The sequence below is a fragment of the Falco rusticolus genome, chromosome 7 (genome assembly GCF_015220075.1).
Source record: "Falco rusticolus isolate bFalRus1 chromosome 7, bFalRus1.pri, whole genome shotgun sequence".
NCBI classification, from domain to species: Eukaryota; Metazoa; Chordata; class Aves; order Falconiformes; family Falconidae; genus Falco; species Falco rusticolus.
The window spans coordinates 7,747,905-7,763,705 of NC_051193.1; the positions used below are offsets into that span (position 1 = coordinate 7,747,905).

General features: G+C 40.8%; 1 protein-coding gene across 2 annotated transcripts in view; it reads left to right on the top strand.

The window, feature by feature from the left end:
* The first annotated feature begins 502 nt into the window (after positions 1-502).
* Positions 503-15,801, top strand: part of FAM169B (family with sequence similarity 169 member B) — a 40,304-nt gene continuing 25,005 nt past the window's right edge. The window contains exons 1-2 of one of the 2 annotated variants that reach the window (XM_037393377.1): positions 503-691; positions 13,373-13,506. In XM_037393377.1, coding sequence (XP_037249274.1) covers positions 658-691; positions 13,373-13,506 — 168 coding nt within the window. In that variant the 5' untranslated portion in view covers positions 503-657. Of the gene's footprint in view, positions 692-11,980; positions 12,213-13,372; positions 13,507-15,801 lie in introns of those variants that run through there. The other variant, XM_037393376.1, reaches the window with a different exon arrangement.

The following is a 15,801-nucleotide window of genomic DNA, read 5'->3' on the forward strand; positions in this document are numbered from 1 at the left end:
ACCTGGGTTCTACTTTCTAATTTGGGCAACTGTGTGTTCGTTTTAATCTCTGCACTTCAATTTTACCATTTGTAGTAATGAACGGCAGGCTGCTCACCTAGGTTTTCCAAAAGCCTCTTTCACATTTACAGCGATCACTGAAGTATGTGGCTGAACGATGCTATAAAAATGCCATTTTTGGACTTGCTTTCCCTCACAGACCTTTTGCCTTGTGCCACCCGAGTTAAAAGACACTGGCTTCAGCTCTATGATTTGTTATTCTGTGACAAACATAGATTGTTTGTCACAATCTATGTTTTCTATGTCTCCAGATTTCTGAAGAACCTGGAACTGGTGGTGGGAGTTCTCTAAGTTAAGCACCTGCCGACGGCTGGGCCCCGGTGGCGGCAGGCGCGGGCCGCCCCTCAGCCTGCCGCCGCCCTCCCTCGCCCTCCGGCCTTCGCCCCCACGGAAACTTCGCCAGACTTCACCAGCGCCTCCCCCGTCCTTTGGTTTCCCTAGCCGGCCCCCGACCGCCATCCCGGCCTTCCGACGGCCACTTTTCCAGTCAACCGAGCCCCGGCCCGCCCTCAGCGGCTGCCCCGGGCCCGGGCCCCACCGCCAGCCCGTCCGGGCGGGGGCGGGCCGCGGCGGCGGGAGCCCGCCTCAGAGGAAGTGATGGAGACCGAGGGAGGAGGAAGAGCCGCCGCTGGTAAGAGGGGAAGGAGCGCGCTCGGGAGCTCTCCCGCGGCCCGGCCTCCTCTTCTCCCCCCGCGCCGGCCCTGCCCCGTCTCTCTCCTCACGGCGGTCGCTTCGCCTCCCTCCTGCTCCGGCCCTCACGCCGGGCCGCCCGCCTGCCCGCAGAGGTTGGACACGCTGCTGGGCTGACGCACCGCCCGCCCGGGCTGTCCGGGGGCGCCTCCTGTGCCCGCCCGCCGCCCCGAAATGGCGGGCTCCCCGCCGCCGGGCTTGCCAGGGGCGGCCAGGACGCCGCAGCATGCTCGGGCCCTTCCAGGAGAACTTTGCTCGGTGGCTTGCGGCGCTGAGCGGGCTCTGCACTGCCGTGCTCCCAGCGCCCTGCTTTCATGGGGTCGCCAGGGGCAGACGGTCTAGCCCCGACCCCCTGCACAAGGCAGGGTCAACCAGAGCTGGCCGCCACCGGGGTTTTTGCATTCTTCCCAAGGCACACTACGGGTAACTTTCCCAGATTTTAGACTAGTCCAAACCTGTCCTGAAGTAGAGGGGGCCTGGCCTGATGATTTCCATCAGCTTTGGCTCAGCAGGTGATGCCGGTGAAAGGCCTATCTCGGAGTGCCCGCTACCAGGGCATCTTCAGAGGTCTCACAGCACAGGTGCACAGCTTTGGCACTTTAATGGCCAAGTACTTGAGAACGACTAATGAGCTGAGGCAATACTGTGTAAAAGAATTTTTTTTTTTTTTTTAAAGGCTACCATCTCAGGCAGTGTCGGCGAGTGTTTACCCAAACTGAGCAAGAACGTGGTTTGACGAAAGCAGCGTAGTTTAACGGGCAGAAGCAGTAAACGTTGCTTCTTTACCACAGACAAATAATTAGTTGGATTATTGTGGTGTACAGATGAGATGTAAAAGACTTTTTATACTACCCTTTCTTTAAAAAGCATTCAGTAAAATTTGTTGATCATGAGCTGACTGCGGAACAGGGAAATACATGGTCTTCAGTGATGAATTTTTTGGGAAAGAAGCCACTCGCTCCTCATCTCCTTTCGGCAGAAGTTAGTTTGCTGGTGTTTCTGACAGTAGGCAAAGGGCTGCTCTGCCCAGCAGAGGCCAATAAAGAGAGCTCAGCCATTCAGTAAGTGCTGGACTTACACTGCTTTGAAATGAGCAAATGTTGTTAGTTTCCCAAATGGCAACACTCTTAGTGCTTGGGAAGGGAGCTGATTTTAAGACAGGTGGATCTTCTGCACATGCTCCGCCATGGATTTCCAAGGGAGTCTGGCGTGTGTAGTGTTCCTGGTTTATATTTGACTAGGAGCACTTCCAAGAATCTCTTGTTCACGCACTTGTTTGGATAAGGGCCCATTGCATCACCTCAGTTAGCTTTTGCACGGCTTTCCCTCCTGCTCTGTTTTTATACTCTTCTTTCTTAATTTGTCACGCTAGCAGGTAAATGGAGAGAAAGTGAATTTATCTTCTGAAACACATTTCAAGTTGCTGCCATTTATCTAAAGCACCTACTTCATCCCCTTCAGTAAAATAATGATGTTGTTCATTAGTTCCTCTAGCTGCTCATGGCTAAATGTGCCATAGTCAGATTGCTCTATTTTTGCCTTCCTATCAGCCACTTTGGAAAGTCAAACATTTGTAATAATGCTATTGGATTTTTTTTGGAAGACTCTGAATTCTGCTGATGTTTTTAAATAAAATATCTCTAGATGAATGGGCCTTGGTTTTTCATGTCCAAGCAAATGTTGTACTGTTGGGCACTTCAGTTAATGTCTGTGGTTTTCCCCTGAGTTTTTCATTACTCTGACATTGAATGTTTAGGACAGTTCTTCTATCCCCTTCCTCTTTTAGGACAGCTGCTGTTGTTTTTAGGTATTGTCCAAGTTTTGGCTTAGTTGTTTAATTGTATATACTTATGTTTAAAATAATTATGGAACAGTTGGCAAAAGGCTGAGTATACACCACACTTTAAGAGCATATGAGTGTCCACCATTAGCTCTTCTTGTGCAAATGATGCTTTTCAGTTTATGTTGTAATTGAGATCTACAACTAGATCTTGAGGTCTTTTCCTGTAACTGTTTCTCACAGGGCAAGATTGCTTATACTTCCAGGTTTCTAAGCCCCTTAATAGGCCTAGGCAAATGTTACCATTAAGAAGCAGGCCAGCTGTTGACCTAGAACTTGAGGTTCTTGTTTTCAATTCCACCTTGTCACAAGTTCTTTTTCTCTTAAGTCTTTCTCTGAAAGTCAGATTTGTATGTGAAGGACGTTCAGTGAGTAACAACGTATGTGTGACTTCTGGAGCCTGAGAAATAGTTACCAGATGAGAAACCTGTATGTCTAGTTTAAAAATTGCATTAATGAAGCCTTAAATTTCCATCTGTCTCTCTAGGAAGATGGAAATCTCCCTGCCCTCTGTGGAATCCATGTTAAATCAATTTACAGGCATGGGGTCAGCAGCCTGGAAGGTAGAACCACAAAATTCAGGTAGCATGTAGGAGCTATGTATCATGAATATGGTCCCCACATCTGGAAAAGCTACTCATCTGAGATGGGGCTTATCAACAAGCATACTGCTTCAGTATAACTAAAATATCCTGTATGGAACAGGTAGAATTTTACTCACGCTGAGGAGTTATAACCTCCTTGCTTTCCATGTTCCAGGTAAGGCAAGTTATTGAAACCTTGCTTTTTTTAACATAAGTAGTTAGGTTCTAGAAGGAAAGAAAACAGGAAACAAAATCCTAACTACTTCCCTCAAAGGAAAAATACAGTCCAAAACCCAGCAAACAAACCTGAGTCTTTTTGCATAACAGCATTGCAGTGAATACACTCCTTCCCTTGGGGGAAAGTACGAGAAAACAAACACCACAAGAGAAAGTCTAGCCAGTTTAAATTTGCAAGTGGGAGGTGTGCAGACATTATGCTTGTATGTTATAAGAACCTATATAGAGCAGCCTGGTATGTATTTTCCACGTTGTATAATGGTTGCATACTGAGAGACTCCCGAACGCTTTGCACGGCAATTCACAATTCTGGTGTGTTGTCTTTGCAAAGTGATTGGCAGACCCTCAGGTTGCACGTATCTGAAGTAAACCATGTCCTGCTCAGCTACTGAGAGGTCTGTGGATGCTTAAAAACGTTGTGTTCGTAACCTTTGAAACTGCTGTCTGGTGGCTGGTCTTTATAGTATTACTGACAACAGATGGCAAATGGCTCCGCTGATGTAATTCTTGCTAGTGTTTCATTCCTGTGAAGTTGCAGAGTTTCAAAATCTCAGAAGGTGCCTCCATATTTTTTCTGCATAATGATTTCAAGCCAAACTAAATAAAAACATTTTATATTATTCAAATTCCCATGGTGTCATGTGACATTTTTGTAATGATTGCCTTGCAGCAGTTTTAGATAAGTGCACGTTTGGTAGCAATTTAAGGCCTGTGTCCTTTAAGTAATGCTTATTAGTACGTAACAGATGCCGTTTAGAAACATTATGCCTTTTAATAGGTTCTGCTTTTAGACTGCATGTTCTCATTCCAGGCAGACTGTGGATCAGGCAAGCTTGGAGGTATGCTGTCGTTTATGCAAAGCCTAAGTCAATTTTCTGCTCTGAAGTCAAGCCATGTGTTTTTCCTTGTTTCTTCCATTCTGGTCATAGCTGCCTTGCTGTGTTTTTCTCCCTGGTCAAATCTTTGGCTGATTGTCAAGCCATTACAATCAAAATCTTTTGCATTTTTAACCACCACCAGTGGTTTCTTTTGTCCTTACAGAAGAACCTGTGTAAGCTGAATTTGAACACTCTCAGCTCTTACTGTCAAGAGCACAACAAGCAAAGAGTTAGTCTTCTGTTGCCAGCCTGTCCTTCCTTCTCTGCTTCTTCTTTCTCCCCAAAGGAGAAAAAGGGAAAAGCAAAGCCATGCTGATTTTGGAGCACCCTCAAAGACATGTAGAATAGCTGACACAACAGCACAAACAAGAGATGTTTACATACTTCCTCCACTACTTGCAGCCTTTTATTAAAGTGAGGTCTGAGACAGGCTAAGAGACTTCTGATAGCTAGTGCAGGTGATGTATTAATTTGCAGCCACATAATAAACTTAGCAAAGTTGAAATTACTGGGGGAAGGGATTTTTTTGTTGTTGTTTCTTTTTTTTCCTTTTTTTTCTCAAACTAGTTGCTTTATTTGGAGATTATTCTGGCTGTACAAATTGCTTCTTGCAAGTAATTTGGAGAAAGGCTGCTGGGCTTTTTTAGGCAGACTTATGCACTCTGCTGGTGGGAGCATTTGCAACTCAAATTATGTGGTATCTGAAACTGGTATCCCTGAAAATCTAGACAGTTGTCTCGTATTTTCATCACTACTTCATTTGTCTGGGGAATATTGTCTTTTCTGGCAGGAAACCAGGGCTTTCAGGTACTCTTGGTATGCCACACACTGCTGTAGTTTGTATGACATGAAGATAAAGGCCGTGTTTAGTGCGGCCTTAGGTTTCTCCACCTTTTGAATATGGTAGTAACAAGGAAATGTATTTCTTGTGGTACTTAAATACTGGCCCTGGTGCCAGATTGTGACAGCGGATGTTTCAGTAATAATTTCAAATGCTCCTTGATCTTAAAATACAGCTGTTTTCTGAAACTGTCCTGTCAGTCTGTCTGGCTTCTTCCTATGGAGTGAAATCATCTTTATGCTAGACCATTTGCCAAACTCAGTTGTCATTTCCTGCCATTTCACTATTCCTTGTCTGTTGCTGTGAGAGATATTGTCTTCCTCTTTTCCCTTAAGTTGTAGGATGACTTCTGACCAGTGCATCCTCCTTTCTGTCTTCCGTCTTTATAAAGGATTGAATTACCACTATCTGCATTTGAACTTGTGATTTGTAAAAGCTCAGCTGCTGTTCACAGAATCTTTTCTGTCATTTTCCTTTCAAATCAGTCTCTTTGAATAATGAGAAACTTCTGTGATGTATTTCAGTGTCATTCAGGGCCTCCCATTTCTTCTTTGCTTAAATTTGAAGAGTCAGACTTTAATTTGAGGTCGCACCTGGACTATGAACTTCTTCTGGCATAGCTATTTTGGCTATGGATATGATGAAGTGAGATGTAGCACTGACATAACTAACTGTTGGAAAAAGCCCCTGATATGGACACAGTTGTTCTGGAAAACTTGCATATTTCTCTTGTATATTTTATTTTGTTTAGGGGGTAGACAAATAATTAAGCTGTCAAATTTAGATTTTTGTCTTACCTAATCAAGAAAATCCTTACCACTGCCTCCAGTAGTTGATGTTGGACTTTTCCAGGAACATTTCTACCCATTTCTTGGTTGTATGAAAACCAGTACACGTTAAGAACTCAATTCTGATGTTCACAGGTTCAGAGGTAATAGCAGCAATCCCCCTGAATCAATGGAATTTCTTTGATGAAAACCTGATGTGAACAGGAACCTTAAAGCCTTAATTAATTACAAACCTGAATATCCCTTTTCTTTAGGACTGTATCTTCTCTTAATTATGGTGTAAGTGTCCTCCTTTTTTATATCTAAGCTCTGTGAAAAAGAGGGTTAAATGTGCGGAAGTATGAATTCCTGGTATGTCATAGTTACAGCTGGTAGCACTTCCATGGTTTAACAGTATGCTACAGTTTTTATTTATAAAGTCTGTTTCCGGGCCATAATACCTCAGCTTTTTTCAATTACATTAGATTAGAACTTTGCAAAGTTCTATGCAAAACATGCCAGTCCAGATGTGCGTTCTGTGTATAATAGGACAGGGGATAGCCTGTTTACACTGATGTATTTTAATTTATCTGTACTATGAGTTGGGTGTGGCTTTATTTTTGTAAGTGACGGAGGCAAAGTGGGTATAGTTGGAACCTGTTTGCTGAAACTTTCAGTACAGGAGTACTGCAGGATAGAGTGGGGGAAATATCCCTTCAATATGCACTTGCCATTATGTGATTCTTTCAATATGCACTTGCTTTTCTAGCTTTGAAAACACTTTAAATAATGTGGTTTCATCTAGGTATTTTTCCAAAAAGAGCTAAATCATTAAATAAATTAACTCCCATTTTTGTTTTACTTCCCCCCCCCCATTTCATAAGGTGTGGATTATTTTAAGTTTTGGAAAACAAGTAACGTGTTTTATAGACCCTGGTCATAGGAGATTCTGAGGGCCTTCAGAGCTCATTGAAGCAAGTGGAAATTGAAGGTGTTTGACATTTTTCAGAGTTAGGCTTGTCTAGTCTCTGCCTTTGCTCATCTATGTTCTTCTAAATATATACGTATACCTCAAGCTTTTTTCTTCCCTTTTCTGAAATGAGTAGAAAAAATGTGTTAGGGGGAATGGGATGGCTAATATGGTAGCATCCTGCATTTGAGATGCCTGACATTTGGTCTGCCCTTCATTCGAGTGACAGAATTTGTAGTGATGACATGTATAGCTACAGCTAAACTCATCTGTTTAATCTGTTTGATTTCTTAATTGGGAATGGGATTAGGATTATTTATTTGCCTTCTGCCTTCATTTATTGATTCCACAGCAGAAAATTATTTACAGGCAGAAACTTGTATTTAGTTTGTCTTCTAAAACTCTTATTGCCGTTTGAATTGTGATAGTATAAGTGATAGATAGAATAGTAAATGGTACACAAATGGCATCTTTGGATTGAAACGTAGAAACCTGTTAACACTAATGCATTGTTTTTGTCCTTTATTTCAAGAGTGATTGCTCTATTAGTAATGGTGAAAAGCAATGCAGTGGGGAAGAACATTGTTTTCATTAATGTTGTACAGCTTGTGGTTAAGAGCTGCCTTGTTGCGTTGGACAGACACCACACCACAGCATTTGCCCACTAGTTCCATTGCCACCACACATTATGATACTGAAGTTTCACTTACACTAGAACTTGGGGTTTTAACATGTACTTGCTCAATTAAATTCAGGACATGAGAGACGGGTTCTGCATGTACTCCCAGGAACGTGCCAAAGACCTCTTCCTTCCTTTGAAAGGTTAAACAAATATGGTTGCCTAATGATAACCACATGCATAGAGTTGTTCAAGCTCATTGGAAGGAAAGAAGAGTTGATGTAAAGCACTGCTGTTAAACACAGAGCTTCCATTCCTGTGAGAGGGTAATGGAAAGCACTTTTGTTGTATGTGCACGATTTAGAAGGGCAGAAGAAGTTGTCTTTAGATCCTAGGCACTGTCGTGGTTGTGCTGCCGTAGTGTGGCAGTGAATTCCACAGGGGAACAGAGAACGATTCGTGTTTTATGACTTCTTTGTCTTTTTATGTTGTGACTTCAGAGGCACTGATAAGGAAAAAAACATCACACCCTTTTGAAGTGGTAGATAAGGCATGCGCTTAACTGATAAGAAACCAGACAGAAGATGAAGTGATTTGTTGGGAGCCACAAAAGCACACCTGTGTTGAGAATAAATCTTAGGAGTTCTGGTCTCAGTTGCCTGGTTTGGTTACAAAAATGCTCCTTCCTAAATATTGACATGATATACCGTCATTTTGTTTTGGTACCTGCTTGTCTCATATTGCAAAGTGGGTTTTGATTTAAAAAAAAAAAGGGGGGGGGGGCGGGGGGGAAGGGGAGTAGTTCTTGGACAAAAAACCCCACAATGCTGTAAGAAACACTTAAAACCTGCTGAAATTTTGTTTGTTTGTTTTAAATTGTGAAATATATTGGCATGAAAATAAAGTAAATAAAACTAGTACTGCTATTTGCAAGCATTAGAAATGGCAAAACAATAAGAAGTAATGAAATTTGAAAGTTAGAAATGTTAATTTCTTTTTATCTACCTTGTTTCTGGACCACTAGAAATCAGGCTTAAGTATTTTTCATATTTTTACATGTAAAATTATACACAGATTTACACAAATGTACAACGATACACATTCCAGATACAAATCCTGTGGTGACTGATGTCTCTTCTGTAAACATACAATTCTTAATGGATGTGTGTAGTATCATTCTCTGTGTTTGTAGAACATGAAAAAGTAGTTGTAGGATAAATGATTAATTCACTTCAGACGTAACACTTTTCATGCTTCATCTGTGGTGAGGTTGATGTATTTTGCTTTGCAATCTGGCTGCATTCTAAACGCCCTTACAAATCTCTGAAATGGGCTTTTCAACAAGTCTTTCCTGGGAGTACCAGGAATACCTCAATGCATCTTAATCAACCCAGTGGTGTATCTAGTCTGAAAAAACTGCATCACCAACTTTGATGGCTAAAGGAAATAGTATTAATAAGCTACACATGAATGCAGGAATAGAAAATCTTGACAGTGAAAGCAGGTATCACTTGTTTAATAAATTGTGCATTGGCTTCATGGTCATAAAGAACTTAAGTATATTGGCGGTACATACTCATTTGAAACTTAAATGAGCATTTAAACCATCTTTACAAAGAGACAGAGTTGATTGTCCCAGGTTGTAACTGGTTTGTTAGATAATGGCAAAATAGTAAAACTAATACATAGGTACTAAAATGATTAGTCTAGTGAAAGAGAGCTGGGGGGGATATAATGACTATTTGAATTGCTGTAGCATTATATTAATAAGTGTGGCTATCCATAAGCTGGTAAATTATTTCTGTTATGGCACAGGGTTTAGTTGCAGAGGCTATAGAAAGATCACCAAAAAGAACCTTCAGAATATCTGATTAGATTGAAGCATGTCGTTTGCCTTTGGCCTTTACAGCAGTCTGTAGTTTCACTTGTGGAATTTCACATACAAGTGTGTCCACCATGTGTTTTCTGTTGTATTGAGAATAAATTCTTTTGCCCACAGAAAAATATTTCCTGCTCGCTATAACTGATAGAATGAAATTCTTGCTGAATCTGTAATGATGTGGGTCTGTCTCTAATCTACAAAAATTAGTTTCTAGTTTAAGGTAGAATATTGTCTTCTATTTTGTGATTGCATTTGTTCTTTATCTACCTGATGCAGAACATAAGTATGTTAATCAGATCTATCTGGATTCCCACATACTGATCTTTTTGGACCTTAAGTGAAGTGAACTTTGTCTGACTTTTACCTCTCAAGAGGAATATTTGTCCACTTCATGAAACCACCATAAAACTCATCTCTCTCTTCTAGAGAAGATCAGAAGTGGAATAGCAGTGGGTTTAAAAAAAGCTGACTTTAGGGATCTGGACTGACACAGGGGCCTTGGTGTATGCCTTCTTGGCAGAGCTGCGTGATGTTCTATGAGGTACCTATAGGTGCTGGAGGGTAGTACCTCATAAAGATGACTGAATTGTATGGGCAGTGGCTGCTTGTTTGTATAGCTAGTTTTAGCTGTCACATTTCATTTGAGAAATCAGATTCTTAGTGCAAATTGATGACAGATCACGAGAGTGAGAGGAGACGCACTAACACATCCTTGCTTGAGAATGTGGCCCAGACTGCTCCATGGAAACAAAAGAGAGGAGAAGCAGAAGCAGTGTTAGTTTTTGCTTTAAAATCTATTCTCTATGCTTGAAATAGAAATATGCCCAGTAAGATTTCTCCTTTATTTATCTCTAGGTAAGTTTTTTTCACTGGAATTGCATACAAATCCTCCTCCTTTGCCCTGGATGCTGGTGCCCAGTGAAAGACCTTCTGGTGCCTGTCTTCATTGTCACTGCTGCTGTAGAATCCACCTAGATGATGTCTTGACCTTGTTTCCCAGCTTTGGCTATTTAAGATGTCAGCCACTTCAGCACGAATGTCAGGAATCCCTCTAATGCAGTAGGCCTCCCGTTCTAAATTTACTCTCCTTAGGGTTTATGGCCCCTCCTCTGTGGCTGCAGCAAGAGGCCCCCTTTTTATGACTCCCCCCTCCTGCTCCCCTTTGCTCCCACCCTCCCTCCCTCCCTCCCGCAGACGGTAACCCTTTGTGCACATCGCCTGTTTGAAAGAAGTGCTCGCTGGGTGTCTAGCAGATTGGCTGCCACAATGTGCTCTTTTGTTGCCGCTAGGTAAGATGAAATTTGAATGAAATGCTGTAATTCAAATGAGGTTAAAAGGCTGTTCTTGAAAGTTTGCAGTTTTGGTATCACAAGATGCTGACAGGGGCCTCGGACTACAGCACTCACAGAAGAATAGCACTGCTTGTCTTTTAAAGTGAAGTTAACAGATTATTTTGCATTTGATTTTGGAACCTTTAAAACATCCTGTTAGCCAGCAATAATTATCATTGTAGTCAAATGCCTAGTAACAATAGTTACGGGTAGACTTTGTCGAGGGGTTTGTTTGTTTGTTTGTTTCTGTATACACAAAAAAGATAAAAGGGCATATACAGGAGGGCAAATATAATTTCGTCACTTTGTACTGGGGAAAACTCGGAAACATATTAGTTAACGTCAAAAAAATTTCGAAGTGATTTTTCTCCTGCTTATGGCAGCAGAACAGTATTAGTCTTACGTGCATGTGGGTGCAAGTTTTGGAGGGATGTTCCCAAAAGCTAGCCTTAGCACAACTGACTTCTTGAGGACACTCCAGGACACCTAAAGTTAGGCTTCTTCTCTGTATTGTCCCTAAAAGAACCTCACTCTCACACTTTTCCCCGCCTCCCTTATGTATAGAAGCCAAGACAGGTTTGGGATATGTGCTCCTAGCTCACATTTCAGAGTGTTACACAGGAAAAACAAGTTAACTGAAAGTCTAAAAGCATTTTGTAGAGAAAAAATTACTTCTGTGGAAAGCTGTATTAATGGAAAGTTGATCAGAAGTTTTCTCTTAATGGTTCTTTATTTAATCTGTAATGTTATTTCATCCTTCAAATGGTCACTGTTACCTGAGAAGACAAGCATATTATGTACCAGAAAGTTAGTGTAACTTTGAAGGCACTAGTTGTTTTGTTCAGTGAGGAGAAAACATGATTGTGCTTATTAAGTTGCTTTGGCTTAACAGTGGCAGGATGCAGCCTTGTAAGCAGCCTTGTAAACAGCCATCTCATGAATAGTATTTATTAGCATGGCAAATGTTTTTCTTTGTGCTAAACTTAAGTCTTACATGCTGCTCTTTTGCAAAGAATTAATTTACTAGTAAATTTACTGCAGTAAACTACTGAAGTTTTTAATAATAATCTTTACTTTCTTTCCCTTATATGGCTTCTTTGCTTGGTGGTGTTACACAGCACGCTCGGGAAGGCTGCTGCAGAAGAAAACTGCCACTGCTAAGTACTGGCTGGGATTTTATTGTGTGACTCAACTTGCCAGTGTTGCAATGCTGTTTTCTCTCCCATTTTGTCACATGCAAACACACTATGAAAACCATTTAGAGAGTAACTTCTGTTCAGCATTCTGAGTACATAGCTTTGCTGTCAAGCCTCAGGATGTGAGCTGATTGCCTGCAAAGGGCAGGAAAAGAGTGTTTAAAGCATTTTAAGCAGTGCTGGGTGGTGGTGAATTATCAGTTCTAGTTTCTTACCCTTTTGCTGAGGAATCAGATACCGATCACAGCCAGAGAAATGGTGGCACCGTGGGTGAATATTCTGACCTGGTACTGCAAATCCCATGCTACTTTTACATGGTAAGGTATCATTTTCAATATGGTACTTTTATGATTCATAGTTTCTGAATCTTAATACAGACAGTTCTTGAAATGGCCCTCATAGGACTGTTCATTGTCTCAGCTGTTTACTTGGCACTTAGTATCAATGCAGTTATCTCACATTAAACTTGGGTCACAGGAGCAGCCATGTGAGAGCAAGCTATGATTAAAAATTGAGCATTCAGAATAAGATTCCAACTGTAGCAATGTGGTAGCAGATTTAGTCCTCAGTTCCGGCCTCACAAGAGTTCCAAGTGTAGCTTGTTGATTGAAAGCCTCTTAAATTGAAACTGTTTCCTTCCTATGATAGAAGACTGGCAGAAGCGTATTTAGACTGTGAACCCATTTCTTCTGATGTTCTTTACCTTGAGCTGGTGATGAACCACCAATGAATCTGGGTTGTTATATCGGAAGGAGGTTGCTTGGTTCCTCATGAGCACCAAGTTGGACTTTGCGTTTAGGTAACAGGCATCAGATGTATGTAATTTTTGTTTCCATGCAATTAACAAATAGCTTGCGTGAATACCCTTCAGCATAGAGTCACATGGATTAAAAGTTAGGTTGCATAAAAGATGATGATTACTATTTTGGGAACTCTTATGTAGGTAAATATTTTAATATTTTTTGTATTATTTCATTGTTTTGAAAGTGCCCAATTGAAGTTACTTAAAAAAGAAAAAGAAAAAACTAATGATATACAACAGATCGCGGACTGACCCATAAAAGGGCAGTCTTCCAAGTAAGAGTGGAAGCTTTGGAATTCTTTTCCTGTTATGTTTCTGGACAGTACTAAAACTCGGGCTCTGTTTTGAAGAAGCATTTTTACTCTTGCAGCTTTAAAGCAATTTACTTACACCTAAAGAAATTTGAGACTGTCCTTGTTCAATTCGAAGGACACAAATGTGATTTGATGTTGTCATGGTTCTACTTTGTAAAATTGCATTGCAAGAGGTAAATAACATATAGATGACTTTTTAGCAGCCTTACTATTTTAAACTAGGATTATACAAAAGGATCTAATGGGAACAATAAGGGCCCAACTACACCAAGCATCTGCTGGGGAAATAGAGGTTTTAAAGCTTATGTTTTCTTAGTTCATTCAAAAAGTAAATCTATCTTGTGTTTTGTTTTAACTACAGGTTGCCTTTACTTGGTAGATACGTTAGCGGGAGATCCAGAGGTTCTGCAAGTAGATGCTGAAACGTACTATGAAAAACTCTTGAAGAAATCATTGTCCATTCCTGATGTTTTTTTGAGCCCTGGAGGAGAAAAGGTAGTAGGCTGATGTTTTTCATACCGCAAGTTAGATACTTGCCAACTAGTTTGTTGGTTGTGTTCATAAGTCTGTCTGTGAATAGGGGTAAACTGGTGTGGCCAGATTAGAAATCTCCTAAAATCAGCAAATTCTGCATTATTTCCAATAGTTTGCATTCTACAAATGAGAGATAAGCTTAAACTACAAGTCTAAAACCTTCTGAGTGTGGATGAGGGTTTGAAGTACTTAGCTGAACTTCGCATCTTGATCTGCTTCCTTATAGGACTGGATCAAGAATGAATTTGATAGACCTTTATACCATGGTGCAGCTCTATATTCTGCCTCTACTGCACAGTTTACACACAGGTATTATGATATAGTTTATCTTTTGTTTCCATTCTTTCCAATACTTATGCTGACAATTTTGAATATGGGTTCTCCCAAAGGAATTCTGATCAGATGTGATTAATAGATGGTATAGATACTGTAGGTGCCAAAGCTTTAGTATCCATTCCTAAGCCACCTGGGTGGAATGCATTGGAGATGACTGAGCAGGCCTATTAAAAATTCTAACTTCAGTCAACCAATGAAACTTTGCATTCTGGGCATTTTCTAGATCATAAAACGTGTACTGGGCTAACTGTTACTGTACTATCAAACCAGTAAGTTAATTAGTTGGAATATGGTGGCTTTTCTACAATTTAGGAAAATAATATGCAGTAGTTTCCAGAAAAATGCTGTTTCAGGTGGGTAGCTTAATCTTTGAGCCATGAATGTAACCAGCTTTAAATACTCTTTTAATGCCCTCTAGTGGGCCAGGTAGGGTTAAATACGAACAAACCTGAAAATGCAGAGGTCCCCCCAGTTTAGGGCTTCTGTGCCCTTACCTCAGCCTTTCATGCTTGGTTGTACTTTTAGAGGCTCATTTACTGTTCCATTAGAAGGGAGAGTAAGTTAAAATCCCAAGCAGTCCTATGCGTATTTCTGCAATAGCTAGACATAGTGAGATCAGTTCAAGGTGGACTTCTGCCTTTTGATTCAGAACTGTCTTTTGTGGCTTGTCATCAGACCTTAAATATATCACATGACTGATTTGAGTCTCATAGCAACACGTTTCCCTTTGCATTCATTTAATTCAGGGCTAATCTAATCTGCAGTCAGACAGCTAGTCAAGGACATAAGTAATGGTAATGTTCTTGCTGTATTGTTTTTTTCCTTATGCTCTATAATAAGTAGTTCAAAGAATGTTGATATTTTGTAATTAAAAATAAAATAAGATAGAGCTCCCATCCACAGTGAACATCTCAGCTAATAATCTCTATTGTATGCCCACAACCTGAAGGATGAGGATTCTGGTGTTTGAATAACCGCTGTGGTTACCAGGCTTTTTTTTTTTTTTTTCCTCTGTGCATCTGAATTAAAGGAGGTTTCAAGTGGCAGGATCAGCAGCCGTGAATAATTATTTAGCAAGTGTTAAGTGGCTGTCATCCCACTTGCTCCAGTCACAGAACTTCTTCTTGGTCAAGCCTTCAGTACACAAATAGCAAGGATTATTGCAAGTCGGGATGGAAGCACATTGGCAGCATTCATACACAGAAAGCTATACTTGGCTTGTTGTTAGCACCTGTGAAAGTGCACATTACCTTATAAAACAAAGTAACAACCATAGCAGTATTGGAAATAGTACTGCCCTTTTCATTACAGTAATGCTCCCAGGTGACGTGATGACATCAGTGCTGTTATATTTGAAGCATGCAAAGAATGACTGGATCCCTAGAACATACTGAGATTTCGGAAAGCTCATGAATACAGATTTCAGGCAGTTTTCAGCTTTTTTTCCTGCAGTCCAGTGTTTGCATAGATGATCCCAGGATTCTGGCACTCAAACTAGTGAACACTGTTTTCAACTTAAAGTTGTTATCTTGTATAATCCATATTCATACTACTCCTTCCATGCACCAAGAAATATTAAATGTATCACATGACTGATTTGAGTTTCATAGCAAACTGACAAATGGGTGCAATTAGAGAGAGAGGCACACCCACACATATACAATGGACCAGATTTTTGAAAGTACAGTACATACTGTGCTAAATTATGCACGCTCTTTGCCTGTACCTAAACTTACATGAGAGCATTTGCAATATTCATATGGAAATCGTAATCTCTATGCATATAGAACTGTTTGAGCACAGTAATTTTGTGTTTATGTGTCACATCATTTAGAAGTTTAGTCTAAGACAGAGCATGAGAGCTGCATTTTGATTTTAGCTTTGCCTTCAACATTAACCACCTTGTGCCAATTATCTACC